The following is a 24,425-nucleotide window of genomic DNA, read 5'->3' on the forward strand; positions in this document are numbered from 1 at the left end:
AAATCAACATAACACTTAGGCAAAAAAAAATTGGTTTATTATAAAAGACTTAGAATATAACCACCAAAAATTAAAGGAAAAAAAAGACCATTGAGGGTCTTGGGTCTTTTTTCTCCAAGTGTTTTAACAAAGACAAATGACACTCAAATCTCTTTTATTAAAATTTCTGACTGAAGAAAAGAAGTGAGATCCTCTTTACCTTAAGGATCTGGTCACCATGAGCCAGAAAACTGGACTTTACCTAAGAGGAGGGAGAGTAAATTTAGTCAATAAAATAGATCTGGATAAATACTTGGATATTCGACAATAAACTAACCTCTCAGAAGACTGCATTCAGAGATGAGGCATCACTTGGAGACCCTCCAAAGTCTGGACCTGATGTGTGCAAAAAAAAAACAAAAGTTAGCATATATAGACACTGGAGATTCAACAAATAGACTTACATTTTTGTTGTTAAATCTAGTTTTACCTTGATGAGAAGACCAAAGATGATGCTAAATGGGGAAAATTTCATTTAACAACGCTATTTAGGAGTTGCCAAACAACTAATACAGGAAGAGAAATCTTACAGAGTTCAGAGACGCCACATCATGCAAGAGAGGCATCATCTTCAAGTGGGCAACCTGGGAAGATCACCTGGACATGATGTGTGCAAAAAAAAAAGAAGCAAAAGTTAGCATATATAGACACTGGAGATTCAACAAATAGACTTACATTTTTGTTGTTAAATCTAGTTTTACCTTGATGAGAAGACCAAAGATGATGCTAAACGGAGAAAACTTCATTTAACAACGCTATTTAGGAGTTGCCAAACAACTAATACAGGAAGAGAAATCTTACAGAGTTCAGAGACGCCACATCATGCAAGAGAGGCATCATCTTCAAGTGGGCAACCTGGGAAGATCACCTGGACATGGACCTGATGTGTGCAAAAAAAAAAAAGAAGCAAAAGTTGTCATATACAGAGAATGGAGATTCAACAGATGAGATTAGTTTTACCTGTAACCTCAAGGGTTTGAGTGTCCTGGGGCACACGGAAAGAGCTGCATCTTGATTTAACCACGCTATTTGGGAGTTCACAAACAATTATTGCATGCAAGAGAAATCTTACAATAAATGATCAAGCTAAAGAATGAAAATAAGTTAGTGAGTGCTCCGTGCTAATTTCCCTTTTCCAGACAAGGCGATTAAATATACAGACTGAAGTTAACAGCTAGGAAAAAGTTGGCTTAACAATTTTTGATTAAAATGATTTGTTTAGCACTCGCAGTGAAAACTATCAGTACATACATCATTTTTGAGTGAGCCTTTACCTAACAAACTGTCCGTTCATATCTCGGCTTTGTTTGAATCCACTAAAAGTCTTTTAAACACGACTCGACAATGGAGAAAACAGACTGTAGATCTCTTAGTATTAACATCAAGACGACGCTTGACGTGGTCAAATGGAAAGCGTTGTCGTGACGCTAATGCTAAGATAGCTTGTCACATGTGGCACAGAGCCCAAACTTAAATCGTCGACGGTGCGGTCAACCTGGCATTAAACTTACAGATTTGTTGGCGGTTTTGCTCAATTGATTCCTAAAAAATCTGCCGGTAGCGTGATAAAAATGCACGTAGGCCAGTAAATACCTCGTTGGCGTGCTACACGGCCATCAGCATGGACATGGCTGTTGGAGAAGACGAGGCACTGCGCATGTACTTGATTTATACCGCTGCCTTGAAGATAGGCCACGCCCACATCGCCCCGCCATATTGAAAGTGGAAATATGTCGTTTTTTAAAGAAAAAAAGCCTTACTATACTATGTCGTTTTTTAAAAGAAAAAAAGCCTTACTATACTATGTGGGTTTTTTTAAAGAAAAAAAAGCCTTACTATACTATGTGTTTTTTAAGAAAAAAGCCTTACTATACTATGTCATTTTTAAAGAAAAAAAGCCTTACTATACTATGTCGTTTTTTAAGAAAAAAAGCCTTACTATACTATGTCGTTTTTTAAGAAAAAAAAAGCATTATTATACTAAGTCGTTTTTTAAGATAAAAAGCCTGACTATACTATGTCGTTTTTAAAGAAAAAAAGCCTTACTATACATGGTCATTTTTAAGGAAAAAAGCCTTACTATACTATGTCGTTTTTTAAGAAAAAAAGCCTTACTATACTATGTCGTTTTTTAAGAAAAAAAGCCTTACTATACATGGTCATTTTTAAGGAAAAAAGCCTTACTATACTATGTCGTTTTTAAAGAAAAAAGCCTTACTATACAGTGTGCCTGGTTTTCCGTCTCCTTGTACCCTAAGATCGGCTGGCCACCGATTCAGGATGTCCGCCGCCTCTGGCCTGGAGACAGCTGGGATTGGCTCCAGCATCCCCCGCTACCCTGATGAGGATAAAGCGGTTCAGAAAATGAGATGAGATGAGGCTTACTATACATGGTCAATTGTTTAAAGAAAAAGCCTTACTATACTATGTCGTTTTTTAAAGAAAAAAACCTTACTATACTATGTCATTTTTTAAAGAAACAAGCTTTACTATACTATGTCGTTTTTTTAAAGAAAAAAGCCTTACTATACTATGTCGTTTTTTAAAGAAAAAAGCCTTACTATACTATGTCGTTTTTAAAGAAAAAAAGCCTTACTATACTATGTCGTTTTTTTTTAAGAAAAAAGCCTTACTATACTATGTCGTTTTTTTAAGAAAAAAGCCTTACTATACTATGTCGTTTTTTTAAGAAAAAAGCCTTACTATACTATGTCGTTTTTTGAGAAAAAAAAGCCTTACTACACTATGTCGTTTTTTAAGAAAAAAAGCCTTACTATACTATGTCGTTTTTTAAGAAAAAAAAGCCTTACTATGCTATATCGTTTTTTAAGAAAAAAGCCTTACTAAATATACTATGTCGTTTTTTAAAGAAAAAACCCATAGTATAGTAAGGGTTTTTCCTTTAAAAAAACGACATATTATAGTTAGGCTTTTTTCTTAAAAAAACGACACAGTATAGTAAGGCTTTTTCTTAAAAAAACGACATAGTATCGTAAGGCTTTGGATTGGATTGGATTGGATAACTTTATTCATCCCGTATTCGGGAAATTTCGTTGTTCCAGTGGCAAGAGGGTGAGGATGCAGGAATAGGAAAGGCATTTTAGACATAAATAGATAGGTAATAAGTAGGTCAAGAAATAAATACATGAATAAATATATAATTAAATAAGCGTGTTTCTTAGCACATATATACATACATACACATAAATGTACATGCATGCATACGGTAGGTCTTAACTTTTTTCAAAATAAAAAAATGACATAGTATAGTAAGGCTTTTTTCTTAAAAAAAACAACATAGTATAGTAAGGCTTTTTTCTTTTAAAAAGTGACAGTATAGTAAGGCTTTTTTCTTAAAAAATGACATAGTATAGTAAGGCTTTTTTTCTTTAAAAAAAACGACCATGTATAGATGCAAATTTTGACAAAGTTTTCCTCTTATGGCAGAAATAATAAGCAGCGAGAAGATAGATCCATTTGTGTTCATCTCTTTCCAAAGCTAATAATAGCCAAATCAATAGAAACTGCCACGTTGTAAAGGTATTCTAAAAACAAAAAACAAAACAATGATTACTCCAGGACAAATTTGCACCCCGCATTTCTTCCGGCGTAGGCCTGGCAGAGCTCTGGAAGGCGGCACAGACATCTAATTAATTGCTTGTCGCGTGAAAAGCTTCGTCTTTTGTCTCCTCGGATTAAGGGGAGATCAACGCGCAAGTACACGGCGAGAAAGGCTGGGGAGACAAATGAGCAGGAATACCTGCGTGCCAAAGAGGGCTTTGTGGCAAGTCGCAGCATTCCTCGCCTCGCCTGGAGTACCGAGTTTACAAACAAATGGCAAATATTTCAAAGAGTCATCTGACATTTACAGAATGGAACGCACAACGTGCCATGCTTTCAAGTTCCAGTTGGAGCGAGAAGTTGTCGTTAAGTTTTAATTCCTTTCTGTATCTAAAATGGGGAATTGATGTTTTTGGTGCACTGAATTAGATGGTTTTTTTTTTTAAATTTTAATCAGCATCCAATTGCATTTTTCTGTTTGTGTGTTTCTTCGGTTTTGTCTGTCAATCATTTCTGGGAGATATTGCTTTATTTTGAAAACACCTCATTTACTGTAGCTGCGTAAAAGAGTGAAAATATATGTAACATACTTAGGATTTTGAAGTACTTTATCTACTTGTATACCTCTAATAACATGATGCAGTGGTACCTCTACTTATGAATATCTACGAGTCGTACGGTGTTTGTAAGGTTTTTGGGGGGTTTGTAAGGGGAATCAATAATCATTTATAAGGGCAGTTATCGGCAGAGGTTGACAGGTATGCAATTGTATGAGGTTATTATTGATGATTTTTTTATGTGTCGCAGCTGTAGCTGCTGTAGAGGTTTTATAGGCATAAAATAGTTGAGGGTTGGATTGATTCCGATAGAAGGCGCTACCCCAAAATGCACGGACCGCCACTGGTTTCAAGATACAAAAGAAATGCAAATTCTCCCCAAAATCAAAGTTCCCTCAAAACTTAAATAGAAGAAGAATTGGAATTATGGGATTTCCCGCTCTGAACACGCCTTAAGAGAGAACGCCCAAGACGGATGCTCGCCGACCGTCTGTCTCCGACTCAATGGCATCAGGTGACGCCTGGACTTGAATAAATAACTCGCGTTCACTAAACGTCCCGTTCTCTTCCCGTTAGCGTCGTATTTAAGGTGCACTTTGAGGACAAATGCATCCGACACGACGTCCTCCTGCATTTTTAAATAGCGGGGGGAACTTAACGGAGGTTGGCCTTCGTGAATAAATGACAAACAAAGTCCGTTTACGTGTCGACGTGTCCGCGAGCACGGGGTGCCGGCGAGACCAGACCATGCGTGGCTAAAACCCAAACAATGTCTCTCTGTTTCCAGGTTGCATAATTCAGAGCCCATCCTGTTGCGTGTTGTCTTCCACTCGACTTCACCGTGGTTTTAAAGACACTTAGCGCGTCACCCGCGATCAACGCATGGTCGTAGAGCCGACGAGACCGTGGGGGGCGATGGAGCCGCTTTTGTCGGGGCAAATCACGGTTTCATGTTTACTGCATGGCCGCCGTTTCAGATTCTTTTCCCAAAACACGCTGCATTTTAATGAAAGCCTGCCCCGCATCCTCGGCGCACATTAAGCCGGTTCTGCGGGGTCCGATCGCCGTTAAATGAGGCGCTGCTCCTGAAATTTTAAAATAAACAAATGCTAAAAAGCTTGAGTGGCTCTGGAAAACAGCGCGCCTTTGAGGAGAGGCTCCTATTGACTTCAATTTAAGTGTTTGGAGAGGATGCCACTGTTGGTTGGGGAACGTTTGATGCAGATGGAGTGCAGCGCACTAGAAAGGAAGCTTTGGATCAAGCACATCACACTAGAAAGAATCTTCTTCAACAATATGACCCCCTTCCCAAAAAAAAAACGCTGCAGTTCATTTTGAGGACGTTATATAAGTGGGGGAAAAGCCAATATTTTGAGAAAATAGACAATGGCTGTGAGCAGACCATTTAAAATGCCAGAACGGTTTTAGCCTATGAAATACCAGCATTTCTGTGATGTCAGTTGTACCCAAAATGGCATGCTTGCATGCCATTCGTCGTTGAAATAGTGGCCTTTTGTCACCTGGATATTTCGTAAGTGGGGGTAGAACTGTATTCACATGGAAACTTTTGAGGCATTTTAATCTTGCGTCGATACTTTGGAAATGACACAAATTAACTTGCCGTTTAGAAGCAACGTTGTGTGGATGGTTGTTTAACCTACATTTGATCTATCTTCCCCCCTAAAAACAATAATAATAATAAAAAAACAAGTCCTATTTGAACATTACATGCATGACCTTTTGATCACCCCATTTTGTACTTTCACAGAAGTTCCTCCCAGCCTGAGCGCACGCAAGCATTTCTATTATTTTGGCATTCCCCCTCTCATTATTCTTGCGGCGAGCGATTTCATTATAAATGGCCGTCATTGCGCTCGATCCTTTGATTTGATTAGATGAGCTTTCATTACAGTAATGGTGGATCAAGAACAAAGTACTTGGACTTATCAGAGGGGATCTATTTTGCTGCTAAACATGGATTTGGATGTTCTACTTTCAAGCTCGCAAATGCCAAATAGCACAAATTCTTGGGGGTGTTTTCAGGCATATTTGGACCGGATTGTCTTCATATTTGTTATGAAAAAAAACACTCGTTTGCCTAAATTGGAGCAAAAAATATCCTCTTTGTTCACGGCGTATATATCATAACTGGAATTATGACTGCAAAAGGAAAATTCAAACTCTTGCTCAATAGGAGCCAGTCAACATTTTCTTGCCTTTAATCAATGAATGCAATTTAGTAATAAAATCAGATAATACTCAAATGCAATTGTGAAATTGCCCTCAGAATCCAAATTGAGGATTGCAGGTAAATTCTCTCAAATGGCATTTGGTTTTGATCAGATTATGGATTAAAATAATCCCATGAACACAGTGCGTTTGTTATGCATGTGGATACAAATATGCAGTACTCAATCACTGAATTCAAACAAAGTAGAACAAAGGCTTAAGTAGAACAATTGCTGAAATGGAATATTCACGTCGGGTAGGCTCCAGCACCCCCACCTCAAGCTAAGCGGCTCAGACTATATATAATAAAAATGTTGCTAAATTAGAAGACGCAATATGAAAACAATGCTGGACAAAGCATTCGGTCTTTTTTCTGCTGTAGGATTTTTTTTTTCTAGTATATGTATTCCAAGATTCATACAGCAAATAGAGACAAAATTAACCATTTTGGCTGATTGCGCAGCTCGTTATTTCTCAATTTCCCCCGAAAGATAGATGCGGGTGACCTCGTCAAATCCGTGCCTCCCAATAATTGCTGCTTTGAAAGAGTAAATAAACCAGTGAACGTTCCGGGCCGTCCTTTAACGGAGCATCAACTCCGCCCGCCATCGGGCCCCGGGCGTCCGCGGGGTCGAGCGCAGTGCGGCGCTGCGGCAAAATGAGCTACGGTCTGGGCAAACAACAAAAGGCAAGGTCAGGAGCAAAAAGGCTATCAAGTTTAGTGGAGCAGAAAAGAGGGGAGCTTGCCAATTACAGATGGGTCCAGAAGGCAACCTTGTTGTTCAAATGATATTTAGGAAGGAAGCGCATCTTGATCGATGGATTCATTCATATTCAACGACACACAGAGATGCTTATGCTGGCGGATTCCCTTTACAGCCTAAATTAAAGAAAAGCTCATCACGTAAAAGCAAACACTTGCACACGGGGCTCCGATGTACCATAAAGTAGATCACGTATTACATGATTAAAATACTATACCGGACTTTGTTTACAGTGCCAGAACACCGTTATCGCTTGCAAATCTGGTTTAATGCGAGATACGCTGGCCGCGGTATCATATTTTTTATTGTAATTTGTCTTTGGGGGGCGAAAAAAAGGAAGATATTCTGTTTGGGTTTCATGAATATACAGCAATTAGAGTTTACTCTGTTAACCATTATGAGGGGAAGAAACAAGCCATGTCTGTTGTTTTTTTTTTTTCATCATTATTTTGCTTCCTTTTGTTTGTTTTGAACACTAACAAGACAACATTCTTAAAAGGGCAATGGTGCCGCGTGCCTTTTTGGAATGTGGCAAACTACAGTGCAAACTAGGATCCATCAAATCCAATACGTACACTGCAACTGGTCAAAAATGGCTCATTTTTTCCCCCATTTTAATCCAAAATGGATGACTTCCTGGTGGACTTTGGATATGGCTGAAAGAGATTTTCTTGTGCAGTTCGGCACGAGGGATCGATTCGCTAAATTTCATAGCAGTCTGTTGAAAAAACTGAATGGAGACGCCATTTTAAAGGTTGTGAGGGGGCGCTGTTGATGGTTAGGGTTTTTGAAGGTTTTTTGAGAGACTGTAAAATGTTCCAATTTTTCACCAAGCTCTATAGGTCTGCAAGTTTTGGTCCATATTTCAGCATGTTAGGCCCTTTAGATTTGCTGGAGACAAAACAGCAAACTTTACTGCATGACTTGAACATTTTAAAATATACTGCATTTTCTAGTTGAGTAATAAATTAAGAAAAAAGGGTGTAGGATTATTTTTTCCTGATCTCAGTTAGTTGTATCTGAATATCGGAGACATATATAGTATTGAAAATATGACAGGCAGATCTCCAACTTTGATTCCTATTCAACCTCAACTTAAAAGCGCTTTGATTTTGCCTTCTTTGTACATCTTGTTTCTGATTTACCATAAATATAGACGTGTCTCTTGGTTCAGTTTGAAATCAAAGTTTTCTTCTTTGGTTCTCAACAAAACAGAAAAAATATTTTTTTTTCTTCTCCGCTTTAAACTTGCGTTTTTGATACGCTGTCACTCGTCTGATATTGCGAATTAGCTTTTCTTCCACATTGGAGAAAATATCGTGTCAAGCTACATTCCTTCTCATGCTATCCGCCCATCTTTGCGTCTGGAAAATCCAACCGTAAATGCCCATTGAATGTCAAAAAGTTAACTTACCCTGCCATTGTCATCCAGCAGCGTCAATGGCACTGAACGATGAGCACCCACAGCCTGTCTTATTGAATTGGACATCTATATTTGTCAATGGCAGGCAATGAGTCACTTTCTTGTTATTTTAGGGTACTTACAGGTCACTTTTTGTAAATTTTAGATTCTTACCTATTGGTTTTGGGAAGTTTCCGGGCTGCTTCCTGTTTATTGGTTGATTTTGGGCCATTTCCAGGTGATTTCCTGTTCGTTTGGGGCATTCTAAGGTTCTTCGTTAACTCGGTGGCTGCTGTTGACGTGCTGTGTTGACTGAAATTAATAGAAATTGAGATAAGGGCAGTAGAGCGTGACTCTGGTTTCAAGTGCCCTTGTAAAAATCAAATGAAAGTATGTATACGTATATTACGAATAAGCGACAATGTGCTTGTCCGGCGGAAAAACCTCGCGAACCCCAACGTCAGACCTAGCGAGCCACCGCTAGCCCGCCGGCCGTAGATTGGCCATCCCGGCTTTAAAAGGCACAAACGCTTGATGGCGGGATAAAACAGAAGCAGGGGCAAAGGTGATGAGGAAGACGCATTTTCTCGCCGCCACCCGCTGCATCCGGGGCCCCGGTTCAAAGGCGGAGCAACTAAAGAATCGGGATAATGGATCCCCAGGGTTTCTACATATGTATTGGGCCTATCATTATAAATGGATTGAAATGGCTTTTGATCGGGGACGACAGCGAGCGGTCGACCTGCTGTGGGCCAGGAGCACGGATGAACCCGCCCGCCCGCCTCTGATCAAACCGCCAAAGGCACCATCACCGTAGAAAAGCTGCAAAATCGAAATGGTGTTGTTATTGGCTCGGACACACGAGTGGAGCCGGGGATCGGCGGCGACACATCATCAGCGGCGGGCTACTTGAGGGTGCTGGCAAAAACTATTTCCCACTCATTGACACTTAAAAAGAAGGCAAAATGCTGTTGGTGCCGGCTGTCCGTCATACTGCAGGCGCTCGTTAACGTTGATGCTGGTGACTATTCCCGTGATCCTGTTTCATAATACAAATCAGGCACGAATGCAGACCATTTAGATCGGGGGTGGACAAAATAAAAAAGGCCAAAGTGAATGTGGCTTTTCCTTCCAAGCCATAAAGAAGACACTGTTCTTACCAATGTGGAATCAAGTGGATTGCAGTCAGGTGCTTCTTGTTTCAGCACAAGCCCCGTCGCTTCAACGGTCCGGCTTGGATCGCTTGGGACAAAATCCTGCACTCAGGATCCATGGCTTTGTCCACCCCAGCTGCATCTAATTTGGGATTTATTTTGAAAAAACAATGGTGTATATTTTCCCTCAGCACAATGTCATCAGTGAGAACGTACTTTTGCACAAAAGCCCATTTCTGTTAAGGAAGGGAAGCACTGAGTATGATGTCAAATTCATTTCCAAAGGCCACCATTTTTTTCCACCTTTCCCAACCCAATATTTCACTTTCATACTGATTCCGTAGCACCATCAAGCGTGGCTGTATTGTAAATTAATCTACGTATATCATAACTATCCGGCTACGCTGTACGCTGGAATCCATAGTATGTGTATGCATGTACAATGACAATAAAGCTTTCAATTGAGTTGAATATAGCTGCTGTCTTTCCAAATACAGAGACATTGCTAAGTGAGGTGACTCGTATCCACGCCTTTGATGAAGGCAGGCGCTTTAGAAATTGGCTCCATGAAAAGTTGTCATGTTTTTTCCTGCTTCTCGTGTGCGGTAACGACGCTCTCCCGTTAGCGAGCGCTTCGGGTCTGGCCCGAAAACAAACGCTGCATCTTTTGCATTTACGTTCTGTCACTGCGCAAGCACGGGGGCCCGTGGGGGCCCGCGGGGGCCCGTGGGGGCTGGAGGGGGGGCCAATGAACAAGGACTTGACTAATTGAATGTGATGAACACTAACTGGGAACAAGAAAGCATGGAAGAAATGTCCATTTCAAGAGGAGACAGAATGAGGGCAATGAATTAGACATACAGGAGGGGATAAGCTGTCCGGATAAATCAGCGCTTCGCAAATACCTTCGATATGGCACTTGAGAGAAACAAAAATGCAAATGCCTTACCGCTAGAAAGCTAGTTTACATTCCGACGCTATTGTACATTTAAAGGCCATACAAATATTGGGATTTAGCTTTGACATGAATAAACAGTGTCTCCATATTCGCTTGGTTTTCTGAATGACAAATGAATTCACTGCAAACAGAAGAATACACGTATAAAGTTAATTCATTCATGCCATGCCTACATGATGCATAGAAAGTGTATAAAAATAGATAATGTAGTCATTGCTGTTAAATGTCTCTTTGTCACCAAATAAAAGAAACGAAGAGGGTCGGTTTTTGCGATGTCACATTTTATGACACACACACACATTCCTATTTAGAGATGGTAATAATAAACCAATCAGCAGACCAAAAATTTAATATAATACATATGCCTTGTTGTTTTTTAAAAAAAATAGCATATAATGTTTGTACTGCCAAAACAGATGGAGAAAAGCAAGCAACTCGATTTATCCTAAATATATGTACTATAATCTTCCATTCCAACTTGTGTCATGTCCAAATAATTCATAGACAAGACGACAACGTCTAAAATAATTGGTGATTTACATTTTTTTTAATGAGGAGCTGTTTTAAAAGCGCCCCAAAAAATGGTTGTCTTCCCTAAATGTTGACAGGCTTTCATCATCCTTTTTCAGTGTTCTGACAGGGCTTTGTGGGAATCTTGTCACCTCCCATCTGTCTCTTCCAGCTCTTTTCCACCCAGAGTCCACCGCACACTTGGCTACGACTTAAAAAGCGGCTAATAATTCATAGAAGATAGGACGGGATGGCGTAGGAGACACGGGAAACATGACAGACAGCACGTGCTTTCTAGTGGCTGACAGCCACGAGTCCGACTGACGTCGTAATTGATCGTTAGCGCCGAGCGCTGACTGACACTAATCCTTGCTGATAGCCTTTTCCTTTCAGGTTTGTCGTAACCTCATTTTGCCAATCAACGGCGAGAAGCTGCAAAGCAGGGGCGGCAAACTCACTTTTCAGCATTCACGCCAACTCCATCTCATGTTAGATATTAAAAAAAACCACAAACGGCTGACCTGGGACGACACTACAGTATTGCATTTTTAACATGCAGATGCCACCTTACTTTACAAAATCTTCCGTCACGTAGCTCCTCCTCTACGGCGAGATTTTGTACCAAAAAATTCCAACACATCAACAAGGGCTGGCTCTAGAGGTGACTGTGTAGTTCCCTTTAAAAAAAATGAGTGCATTCAGCCAAAGCCTCACATACATGGAACTCGATAGCAAATACGTTCCATACGTCAACTCCCGTCTTTGAGACCATGAATATGGAGGTGAAAATTGTGAATCACGGGGCGTCTTATACGAGAGAAATTGTCAAATTCAACTTTTGTCAGGCAATTTTAAGTGTACGGCTTATACGCGGAGGCGGCTTATATGCGAGAAAATACGGTAAGCGGGGCCCGTTTGTGATGAAATCAAAACAAGCCGTTTCCTTCCTGCCGGCCCTCCTTGGAGTCCGAGTTAGCAAGCGCGATCGGATTTTCTACAAGTTCAGTCCAGTCAAGCGGCCTAAGAGGATTTGAGCTCCGATATCAATTGATTGGGCTTTAGTGAATGAAGTAAGCGGCGTTGTGGGTCCCACAGGGATTTCCACGGGGCTCCGCTGGAAACGTATACGCTTTAAATCCGCAGCGCCAAACACCCCGTCGCGTGCTGTCGGACTTTTTATGTAGAACAGGCCAAAGAAGAAGACGCCGGGAGTGTTAAAATATTATAAACTTCACTCTGCCGCCAGTAAGCCACGCCGAGTATTTTCACTTTTACTTCAGAATACTTGCATCATTGATTTTCGGTACTGCTTTTCCTCACAAGGGATATCAAATGAAAGAGAATCAAATAAAATATGAACATGGGAGGAATAAAAGATGTCTTTTTGTAATGCATTTTCATACTAGCTGGAGAAAAAAAGGGTTTTAACATGTTTAAAAATGAGAACGGCAATTTAGTCATTCTGTCCGATATATATTTGCGACATTAATATGATACAATGGTCGTCAAGTGCGACTTATGTTTGGGTTTTTCTCTCTGGCTTATGTTTTTTTAGTCTATAGTTATCCAAAAATTGTTAATATGCTACATTGCTTTGTCTGTTGTTCTCTGTTTTACCATTACTTTAATGTTGCTCTTGGTTTTTGATCAATGAAAATACAAGAATGCAACTTGTGATTTGCATCTTTTTCCCTGTTACATTGCGCATTCTTTGGCTAGTCCAAAAAATACAGCATCTCTCCAAACAAATTTTGCAAAAGCGTGCGCCTCATCTATCTCAGCCCCTTTACGGGCTCTCCCGGGCGGGGTCTGTTTGATCATTCATCGCGAGATGATGTTATGGCATAAGATTAAGTTCCAAGAGAGCAGCCATCCCAGGTGTGTCTTTTTGCGCCCTAAGAGGCTTACGCGAGAAATCCGTCCACGGTGGTTAACAGCTCATATTTGGAGCTTATCTTTAAAGAAACAATCAGATTTCCCTAACCCGTCTCAACCTCCAAAACCTTGTGATGCAGACAGAAACGTCATGTAATGTGTTTGAAGACGGCGCCGCGGCGTTGGCATAAGTATGACAACACCACAGTAGACAGGCTTTGCACCGCCACAGGGGTGTCAATCCCTTATTTGTGTAAATCTTGGATTTGGCCTCAATATCATTTTAAGCCTCTCTCGCTCTCTCCATAGTGTTCTACCTGCGTGCAGCTTTTTTATGACTAGCATATTTTCTGGACTATAAATTGCACTTTTTACCAGAGTTCGGTGGGCCGGCGACTAATACCCAAGTGCCATTTTTATGGGTTTTGGGGTTTTTTTGTCCCTCTCTCGCTGTCTGCTATGCTATTTTTTAGGCTATAGTTATCTGGAAAACGGTGATGTTAACAGATGTCCATTTTACTATTGTTACTTTAACCTGAACTTGTGAAATGAATTTCTTCCGAAAGTTGTTTCGGAACGTGGATTTTGAGACGCATTTTACATTGAATTAGCCTCATTTGTCCCAAAAATGTTCAATACAAGACCCTAAACTCCTTTAAAAATAATCAACGTCAACCAATGTTATATGAAATACGAACAAAACATATTCTGTTGTTGTTGAAGTCGAGTTAGGAAGAGGAGGAGTCAAATGTTTGGTAACTGAGAAAACATATGCACGTCAACACACAACTTAACAATTTCAAATGAAGGCCCAAAATGAAAACGAAATAATAAAGTGACTTTAAGCACACTGGGAAAAACTGCTAAATCTTAACAATGACAAACGGGAGTCAAAGGCACACAAAAAATATTCATGATCTTCTAGCCAATGGGTGAGCAATTCTATCACGCCAAATTCAAAATAAAATGCAGGAAGTGCGTTTACGTTTTAGGTAGATGTTTGATTTTTTTTTTTTGCATACGTTTAGGTACCTTGACTTTCTTTCATATCTTGGAACAAAATGTTCCCTTTGGTTTCTTTCTGCGATCACATGTTCTCCACGGCGGAAGCGACACCACCGCCGAGCCACGGAACCCGCCCCCACCCCTATTAAGGGGCCCACTTTGATCAAACGACGGCTGACGAACGAAAGTGGGGGGGGGGGAAAGGGAAACTTTTTCCCTTCAACCTATCCAGGGAGTTGCTTTGTTTACCTGTGTGGGCTCATTACTCGCTGCAAGATAAGCATGTGTAGAAAAATCTGCCACATAAAAGTGAAGTGGCGCTTTATTCTCAGCCAGAATCATTCACCTCCTTCCCTTTTAAAATGTAGAATAAAAGTGCGCACAGTTTGTTGATGCTCAGGTTTATTTATCTGTTAAACAGCCTGCCATATTAGCTTTTATTCCTTTGTGGTTTGGCTGTGGTTTAAATAATTGAAGTGATTTGTATTCTTCTAAAGACGCTCGCTCTCAAGAGGACCTGAGGGAACGTTCGCGATTGAAAAGACACCGGGCCCAAAGTCTCCTGCCATCTATAATAGCCCTTCTTTTTTGTTGTGGCTGCTGTTTAAGTATCTCGTCTGAGGTTTGCTTAAGTAGCAAAATGCCATAAGATGAGCCCCAGAAATAAATGACATGTTGTTCTTGCCGTGCGCCAGATGAAAAGCCCTTGATAAACATTTGCAGTAAAAATAAACCCACTTTCCTTTGACTCTAAATATAGAGATTACTGTTTTGAAGTCATCCTCTGCTAATTGTATACGGAGCTGTGACAGGGTTTTGAAAGTAGTAAATACTAATAAGAAATAAATACTATTTATTTGTGTTGAATTTTATGATCTGAAAAGGGTTATGTTAACAGATGCCTGTTTAGCCTGTTGTTCTCCATTGTACTATTGTTACTTTAACCTATGTTGTTCTTGGTTTCTGCACAAAGAAGTGTTAGATTCTGCAAGTACGGTAAGAATGAGCAACAAAGTGGTTGTCGGGCAGAACAACCTCAGGATTGGATGGGAAAACCCAAGCGCAGGGGTGCCCAACGGCGGTCCTGGACCTGAATTAAATAATCAGGTCATCAGCAAGCTATCCAGAATCTTGATCACTATCCTAATCATTTGATTCAGGTGTGTTGTTGCAGGGAGAAAAGAGTTATTGTAACAGCTTGCTGTCGAAAAGAGTGGATAACCAAAAAAAGGGGCAAAAGTTATGCACCCCTGACCTTGCGGGCCGTTTTTATTTTCTTATTTGAAATCAGAATGGGATGGAGTGGGAAAATCCAGTTTAATAGGCTGTAATTTTGAGACTTTGATTATTTTCCCCCAACTAGGTTTTGGATTTGCATAGAAAAAATCAATCTGAAGGAATTGAAGAACGTCGTGGGCATAAAAAAGAAGGTAGAAGAGTCATAAAACCACTGAGGTTGATTTTGTGTCAATACGACGAATGTTTCTGGTCCGCTACTGCCACACACTGGCCAAATGGAGGACGTGCACATGAAAAACATACTATTTTGGAGCCCCCAATCCGGAAAATGGGTAAATTCATAAATATTTTGGCCGTTTATTATCAAGATAAGGTCAAACAGTAGTTAGCTCCCCCATTTCACAAAAATAGAAGTATGCTAATGACAATATTAAATAAATAAATGAATTAGGGCATGCCTAAAAAGTACTACAATCACCCAGCTTTTTTTTCTAATGAATGTAGTTGCATTTTATTAACTAAGTAGCAATAGTTTTATTCCATTCTATGAAGTAATTCGAAACGCCACTAGATGACAGTGCAGCTTCACAATGCACAAGTCTTGTGGGGAAGAATTTGGATGCAATTTTTCAGGATATTGCATCCAGACATGGTGCAAATAAATGTTTGTTTTCATTCGAAACACGTGTGTATGCGGCAAGAAGCTTGACTCACGTGATGCGAATCCATTTGCCCTCAACTTGCTTTGTCTTTATATAGTGGGGTTGGGGGAGCAGGGTCTTGGTCACCACATTTCATTTTGAACTGGAAAAAAAAAATCAGAGAAGAGTGATCAAGTCATGAGCAGCTGCATCTAATTTGGGATTTATTTTGAAAAAAACAATGGTGTATATTTTCCCTCAGCACAATGTCATCAGTGAGAACTCACTTTTGCACAAAAGCCCATTTCTGTTAAGGAAGGGAAGCACTGAGTATGATGTCAAATTCATTTCAAAACAAAAGCATTGGTGTCGGAAATCACGAAGTAACAAATAAAAGTGCAGAGTTATGGCAATGCCAGGCAGGTATTGCAGAGCTAATGAGGAACAGGTGTGGGACGCCAGAGGCGGGGATTGGCTGAGGGCGGACCGCCACAGTCACGTGATGACCACGGCGACGTCTCATTGGTGGTGAAGGTGCAATCGAATGCCAATCAAATGAAACAATTGTTTAGGCAGGAAATTCATTAATTTAGGGCATTTTATTTGCAGGACGTCTCTTTTTTTTTCCACAGGCTGCACAATGACAAAAAGTAATACATTCTCGTATAGATAATATCACAATATATTAAGAAGGAAAATAAATTGCAGTACAAAAACCGTTTAAATAAGCAGAATGTCCATCACAGGTTAATCTTGATTCGATGCTATTGGCCGAACATGCATTCCATATATAGAAATAGATTTGATTAAATGTATTTACATGTTTTGTATAAATAAGTTACAAATGTATTTTTAAAATACAAAGATAAATACGGTGGAATGATGTACATTGTGTACCATCCAATAATTACAAACATTTTTGGGATCTTTAGCATTCAAACATTGGAAATTCAACTTGTACAACAATTCTATTTCTCTTTTCCTTATTATATCTCAAATAAAACACTTCCCGCAGCTCTTTCGTCGAAGGCAAGGGTGTCAAACTCAGTTGGGTTGGTGGGCGCTATTCGGGCCAACTAGATCTTGCACCACTTGATTTTGGGCCCAGAAAGTTCACTTCGTGGCCATTCCATTGACGGCACTAGACGTCAAAACCATCCATGGCCTGTTTAAGTCACTTGGACATCTATCTTTGTCAATGGCAGGCATTTTTCACTCCGTCCTTGTTATTTTAGAATACTTACAGATAACTTCTTGCCAATTTTGGATCATTTGGGGGGATTTCTGGGCCATTTCTTATAGATGACTCGCTTTGGGCTGACTTCCAGGCCTTTCCAGGTGACTTTCTGTTGGTTTTGGGGCATTTCAAGGTTCCTTGTTAACTCATTAGCTGGCATTGAAGACGCCATTTTGACGCCGAGCGGGATGAACAACAAATAGGACTGTGGATAGGAAACGGGTGCACACCCTCGATCACACAACTCACAAAATTCTGTTTTTATCGGCATCCGTGTCCAAGTATTAAAAGCATGTATGTACAGTAAGAACGAGCGACAAAGTCCTTGTCAGGCAGAAGGACCCTGGGGCCGCTCGACACCCCTGGTCTAGGATTAAAGATAGCCACGGGTGTCCAGCAGATTTCCACGCCAAACGGGAGGGGGTCTAGCTCTGCCGAACTTCCTGGAGAAGTTTATTGATCTCGGCCACCAGCTCGCTGGCGTCCACCGGCTCGTTGGGTTTTCCCTGCAGATGGCTCAGCGCACAGTCAAAATCATCCTCTTCGTGGTTTTCCGGGATTTCCTCCATGGCGGGGAGCCACTTGGAGGCCGGGATTGGCACGGGACCCTGGGAAGGCTGCATCGCGGCGGGCCCGGCGCCCACTGAGCCGCCGCCGCCGTGAGATTTAGGGTTGTGGTTGTCGTTCATCTGCGGCCCGGCTTTCGCGGCCTGCGAGTTGTTGGGACAGCCCAGCTTGGTGCCGGGCTTTAGCGTGTGGTATCCCGGATGCTGACCCGGTGGAATGACGCCGCTTCCCGGGTTCTGGAAGTGGGTGTTGGCGGCCCAGGCCGCCACGCCTTGCTGGTGGGCGGACAGGTTGGCCTTGCCCGGAAGATGAGCCCTCCTTCGGTCTAAAGATCCGGTCATGGGCACGCCGATGGGACCCGGGGAAGCCACCTTGCGCTCGTCCTCCACTTGGACGTACGAGTCCAAAGCCCGGGGCAGGAGACGCTGAAAAACCCCGCTCATCTCCGAGAGCAACGACGTGCTTCCGCAGAGGTCGTCGTCGTCGTTGTCGTCTCCGGCCTCGCGGCGACCCCCGTCGTCTCGGGCGTCCCCCTCTCCGCCGCCGGCGCCTTTTCCGAAGGTGGAAAAACTCCGGTTGCGGCCGCGGCCGTTTCGGGCGCACGGCCGGGGAGCCGGCTCGGGAGGCTCCTCGGCGTGGCGATCCTCCGGGATGTACAGGTTGCTTCGATAGTCGGAGGAAGAGGAGGAGGAGGAGGGCGACGAAGCCGGGCGAGCGCCGGGGGGCATCCAGCATTTGTCGGAATGGCCCAGCACGCGACACTCCTCCGTGCACAGTCTCATTCCTGGAAATACAGTGGCAAATATTTGGAACAAATCCGGAAATGTGGCATATTTTACAAGTCGTCATCGAGCACAAGTTACGCCGGCCCAAGAATACACAAAATGGGAGCGCCATTTTGTATTTGAATAGAAAGCAAGAACAAATATGCATTCAAGTACCAATGGTAAAATGGACAACAAGGGGCTAACTCCACAATATTTAACAGTAAAGCCTTAAAAAAACATAGGCTGTCGGTGTTCAGAAAAAAACAAACAAAGTTACACTTAACTACTCTCTGGCCCAGCCAAGCTATGAAATAAAATACAACTTTTAGTTGGGAAAATACGGTAACTGAAATATACGAACAGTACAGTACTTCAGGACTATAGTGTTCCACTCTTGTCATTTATTTAACGATGAAATCTTTTGAAGAAGTATTAAAAAGCAATTCGAAATACTGACACAGATCCATGGCCATTAAAATTGAGTATTCCAATATTTTGGGAGCAAAAACACGCACAATCTCAAGGGTTCGCGTCCATTGAAGCCCTTTGCAATCTTTCTGCTGATTATGGGCTATGTTAATAAACATAACGTGACTCAATACTTTGCTCTTGTCAGGTATTTTGTCGAAATCTTATCTCATTAGACTAATAGCCAGCCCTGTTTAGAGACGCTTAACATGGTTGTTCAACGCTCATTAGCCATTCAAAGTTAAAAGCATCGCGCTTTTATGTCAGCCTTTTAAATAATACATCGAACGGAAAATATCAGAAGAATACATTAGACAAATCAAATATGCCAAGTGAAAGCCCTCATTAAAGCGTGTGCTCTTCTCACTTCTGCCTTGGAGGCTTTCATTATTCCCTTATTAACATGAAATACACATTTATTATACATCTTAGGGCGGAAAAGTGCAAGGCAAGTCTCAGTGTGCCCATCTGAAATATTCAAAATCAATGATTTTTGTTTTGCAACGCAGTGACCGAGGGGGGGGGGTGCCTTTGTTATCCTAGTCACAACATCTCCTTTTCATCACAATGTCGTCTTAAAGCCAAAAAATGCAAATGAATAATGAGTATCAGATGTGTATCTATATTGCGGTCATGGGTAAATAAATAATAGAAGTAGAAAATTTGACAAGAGAGAATAAAATTGCATGGCGAGTTGGGGTGAAAGAGTGTACCTGCATGTACTCTATGATGGACGTCGGGGTGATAAAGCTCGGCCAATCCCTCGCCAAGGAGTCGATCCAGAGGCGAGTCTCTGCCAGCCTCGTAGTCGCTGTCACCGGCGTCGCTGTCGCCGCGACCGCTGTCTTTCAGACTGAATTTATCCATCTCGTTCAGAGCATATCTGGGTTAAACAAAAAAACCAAATGTTCATATTTGGGGACTTTTGTGCATTCCTCACCAGCAATTAACATTTTTATTCCAGGTTGGGTACCAATGGCAGAACCTTAAACCCAAACACCGACAGGCTTCTGAAACGACCACCAAATATATTTCCAATTCATTTGTTTATTTTTGATGCCTAGTCAGGGTTGGGGATATACTTTTTTTATCAGAAACCCAGAACATGTTAAAGTAATAGTAAAAAAAGGGAAAATTAGACAAAAAGGCACCTGTTAGTGTAACATTAGCTATTGTTTGGATAACTCTAGCCCAGGGGTAGGGAACCTATGGCTCGTGAGCCACATGTGGCTCTTTTGATGGGTGCATCTGGCTCTTTGCTAACCTGTGAGGTAAAATATGGAAATCGCTGTTGACAGAACTGAGATATTACATTTAGAACTGCTTTAATCTTCATTTTTTTGCTTTAATCTTCATTTTTTTGCAGTAGACTCTTCTGGAATGCACCCTCTCATTGATTAGCAACAGCATAAGACTCTTTTAGAAAGTATTCAGTTTTTTCCACTTTAAAAGTGGTGAAATTACCCGCAAAAATTGAAAAGGCACTCGTTTACATGTATGTATTTTGACTTTTAAATTGGTAGTATGGCTCACAAGGAATAACATTTGGAAATATGAATTGTTTGTGGCTCTCTTCGTCAAAAAGGTTCCCGACCCCTGCTCTAGCCTAAAAAAAACGGTGGGAAAAACGTACATAAGTCGAACTTGAGTCACAGGCCTGAAAAAAGTGCCACTTAAAGTGAGCAAAATACGGCACGTTAAATGTTTGTGTATTACCTGTAGCTCCTTGTGTATTTGTTGCCTCTGAAGCTTGGCCGTGGCTGGTACTGGCCCTGATGGAGCATGGACAGAAGCTGTGAAACTTGCTACAATCCCCCGACAACAAACAAGGACAAACAAAACAGAACAAAAAGAAAGGAAAAAAATGAAGAGGGACAAATGAATGGAGTCACACAAGCAAGGCCACATGACAATGTTACATGAAGGTGCGGGACAAAAAAGGGGGGAAGGCTCGTGACTGGATGAACGGCGGGCGGGCGGGCGGGCGGTGGGGAGGTTAAGACAATGGCTACGTTTGAGTCCGTCTGTCTGCGCGGAAGACGGCTCGAGATATAGCACCTTTTTAACTTTAACTCAACTCAAATACTCGGCAATGATTATATCTCGTCTCATTTTTCCAACCGCTTTATCCGCATTAGGGTCGCGGGGGGTGCTGGAGCCTATTCCAGCTGTCTCCGGGCCAGAGGCGGGGGACACCCTGAATCGGTGGCCAGCCGATCACAGCTTATTATATGGCATTTTTCATATATGGCTCGAGAGCCATAGGGTCCCTACCCCTGATTTAGCATGTTCAATCAGCCAAGCATGTTTTGGGATGTGTGGAACCCAGAGTGCCCGGAGAAAACCCACACGGGTCCGGGGAGAACGCAGCGAGGTCATGACCCAACGGGATTCAAACCCTCGATCTCAGAACGTTAAGGCGAGTGCGCTAACCACTCACTCGCGTTATTAAAAGACTGAGGTCGACGTGAAAAAAGTAGTGGCATTCCCTACCTCCACGGGAGGCGTGGCGTGCGCCAACTCCAGGGCAAAACTCTCCGGCGCGTGATTGGAGGAAATGGTGACCAGGCTGTTAAGCGACTGGCGGCTGTGGTGGCTGGGCGCGCTCCCCAGGGCGGGGGAGGCCGGCGGTGAGCGCGGGTGAGACTGCGCCGCTAGAATCCCGTTGACGGTGGGAACCAGGGTGATGTCCGCCTTGTGAATATGCCGCGTGGGCATCTTGGGGTGTTTCTCGTAGCTGTTTTCCGCCACTCGGCAATTGTAGTTACGCTTGGGGTCTTTCCTTTCCTGGCCGCAACGCGCCATGGCGAACGCCACCATCACCATCAGCAGCAGGGTGCATATCGCCCCCAGGGAGATGATGATGATGAGGGAGACATCGCCAGAGGTGGGGCTGCTGCCCGACGGGTGCGGGGGCGGGACAATGTCCGCCGTCTCCCGCAGAGTCAGCTTGAGGAAGGCCCAGGCGCTCAGCGGAGGGACGCCCCGGTCGCGGACTTCCAGGACCATCTCTACGGCCTCCCCCGGCGCTCCCTCCAAGCTGCCGTTGGTCCGAAGCTCGCAGCGCCGGGCATCCACGGCGAACAGGCCGTCTTCGTTCCCGCTCGCGATGGAGCAGACGACTTCGCCGTTGGCGCCGGAGTCACGGTCGGTGACCCCGAGCGTGACGACGGACCGGCCGGGGGGCGCATACCTCCACACGGGGATTTCGGCGGAGCGGTTCCGGAGGGGCGGGGAGCGGATGACGGGCGGGTTGTCGTTCTCGTCCAGGACCGTGAGCAGGACGCTGGTGTTGGCCGACAGGGGAGGGGTCCCGCCGTCCGAGGCCCGCACGGTAAAGGCGATGCGGCCGACGTCTTCGTGGTCCAGGCTCCTCAAAGCGTAGATGGCCCCGTTGGAGGGGTCGACGGTCACGTAGGTGGAGACGGGGCTCCCGTTCACCGGAGCCTCCACCAGGGCGTACGTCAGCTGGCCGTTGGCGCCCAGGTCGGGATCGGAGGCCGCCGCCGTCATCAGGTAGGCGCCCGGGGAGTTGTTCTCCGACTTGAACACCTCGTAGCGCTCCTTCTGGAAACGCGGAGGGTTGTCGTTTTCGTCCAGCACCTGGACGGAAAAGTGTTTGATGGTGGAGAGGCTCGGCGAGCCGCGGTCCTCGGCGATGACCGTCAGGCTGTACTCGGATCGCTTCTCGCGGTCCAGCGAACCGTTGGTCAGGATGGCGTAGTTGTTCTCGTAGGTCCTCCGGAGTCGGAAGTGACCGTGACCGTGCAGTCGGCACGTCACTTCGCCGTTGAGGCCCGCGTCGCCGTCGTCCACGCGCACCAGCGCCACGAAGGTGTCGGCGGCCGCGCCCTCCGAGACGTAGGCCACCTCCTCCTTGCCGGGGGTCATCAGGTCCACGTTGATCTCCGGCTTGTTGTCGTTGACGTCCACCACTCGGACCACGATTTTGCACAGACCCGGGATGGAATTGGGCCCCAGGTCCTGCGCCTGAACGTCCAGCTCGTAGGACGACGCCGATTCGTAGTCCACCTTCTCGATCAGCGTGACGCGGCCGTCGTCCGGGTCGATCCGGAAGGCGTCCGAGACCTTGGCCGGGATGTGACTGCTGAAAGAGTACACCACTTTCCCGTTGGGGCCCTCGTCCGGGTCGGTGGCGTTCAGGTCCACCAGGAGGGTCCCCGGGGGCGCGTTTTCCGGCAAGTCGATCACGTACGCCTGCTCCCCGAACGCCGGGCTGTTGTCGTTGGAGTCGCCGATGCTGATTTTCAGCAAGGTGGAGCCGGACCTGGGCGGGGCGCCGTTGTCCGAGGCGGTCAGCTGCAGCTGGTAGCCGGGCTGGACCTCCCGGTCCAACTCGCGCGTGACCACCAGCTCGGCGTACTTGGCCCCGTCGGTCCTGGTCCGGACGTCGATCTCGAAGAAGCGGTTGGGGCTGAGGGCGTAGGCGTGCAGCGAGTTGTCGCCCACGTCGGCGTCCGCCGCGCCGTCCAGCGGGATCCGCGTCCCCACGGCGGCGCTCTCGGAGATCTCCACGGGCACGATGGCCCGCGAGAAGCGGGGCGAATGGTCGTTGATGTCCAGCACCTCCACGGCCACGTGGAAGAGTCGCAGGTGCTCGGTGGGCAGCGTCACCACGTCGAACTCGATGGAGCAGTTGACGTTCTGCTGGCACAGCGCCTCGCGGTCGATCTTGGAGGAGATGCTGATCTCGCCGTCCTCCTCCCGGACGGACAGAAAGGGGGCGCTCCCCCGCTGCATCGCTCGGAAGCGCAGGGGAACCGAGCTCGGAACTCGGGATAAAACTTCAGCCGCGTCGTCCCGTAAGCGTGCGATCACCGTGCCGAGTCGCTCTTCTTCGTAGACTTGGTACTTGAGGGTATTCCCGTGGAGGCACTTGAAGACCGACAGGAGAAGAAAGAGTTGCGCCAGCGCCAGCAGCATATTTGCCTTTCTGGGGTGGGTGGGCAAGAGGGGGGGAAAAAAAAGAAGAAATCCTCGTTCATTAAGCGAGTAACATCTTGGATAATCCTCGTACTGTCCTCTAAAAGTCGGACGCGTAGAGGAAAAAGGGAAATCTTTCCAAAACGGGAGAAAGGCGAGCGTCCTATCGCACCGTGCGCTCCTCGCCGCTGGCTGAGTGGGAGTGAATCCGAGGGACACCAAAAAAGAGGAGCCGAGTGAAAGCGAGGGCGCGTGCGCGCGTGCGCTCCTTCCAGCCAGCAGCCACCCAAGCGTCGCCCCCCTCCAAACCCTCCCCCCGCTCCACGAAATGGCGTACTATATAGTACTACAAGCGTGCGAGGACGCCCCCTCCTCCTAAAATAGGCAGCATTAAAAGTGTGCCACAACAATGGAGGAGCAAAAGAAGGGTTCCGGGGGCTCAGACACGTCTCAGACAAACGCTTATTCGCGACGTGTGCCACCACAACAACCGGGGGGGTGCTTTGCT

General features: G+C 44.4%; 1 protein-coding gene across 2 annotated transcripts; it reads right to left on the reverse strand.

Annotated features, from left to right (window-relative positions):
* Positions 1 to 137: 137 nt before the first annotated feature.
* LOC144082721 (protocadherin-18-like) lies at positions 138 to 24,107 on the reverse strand. 2 transcript variants are annotated; one of them, XM_077610044.1, is made up of 16 exons: positions 21,467 to 24,107; positions 20,690 to 20,745; positions 19,687 to 19,856; positions 16,222 to 18,522; positions 16,008 to 16,097; positions 9,713 to 9,848; positions 8,727 to 9,591; positions 8,565 to 8,639; positions 2,258 to 2,377; positions 1,000 to 1,064; positions 841 to 919; positions 715 to 765; positions 570 to 636; positions 444 to 494; positions 317 to 375; positions 138 to 241 (listed from the first exon to the last, which is right to left on the reverse strand). In XM_077610044.1, exons 1-4 carry the CDS (start codon positions 23,915 to 23,917, stop codon positions 17,597 to 17,599), a joined length of 3,603 nt encoding a protein of 1,200 aa, XP_077466170.1. In that variant the 5' UTR covers positions 23,918 to 24,107; the 3' UTR covers positions 138 to 241; positions 317 to 375; positions 444 to 494; positions 570 to 636; positions 715 to 765; positions 841 to 919; positions 1,000 to 1,064; positions 2,258 to 2,377; positions 8,565 to 8,639; positions 8,727 to 9,591; positions 9,713 to 9,848; positions 16,008 to 16,097; positions 16,222 to 17,596. The 2 variants fall into 2 exon arrangements, 1 of the variants encoding a protein (XP_077466170.1); XR_013303317.1 differs by lacking the exons at positions 2,258 to 2,377; positions 8,565 to 8,639; positions 8,727 to 9,591; ... (4 more) ...; positions 20,690 to 20,745; positions 21,467 to 24,107 and adding an exon at positions 1,633 to 1,912 and having other exon boundaries at positions 741 to 765.
* Between the last annotated feature and the right edge of the window lie 318 nt (positions 24,108 to 24,425).

The sequence above is a fragment of the Stigmatopora argus genome, chromosome 9 (assembly GCF_051989625.1).
Source record: "Stigmatopora argus isolate UIUO_Sarg chromosome 9, RoL_Sarg_1.0, whole genome shotgun sequence".
In the NCBI taxonomy this organism is placed as follows: Eukaryota; Metazoa; Chordata; class Actinopteri; order Syngnathiformes; family Syngnathidae; genus Stigmatopora; species Stigmatopora argus.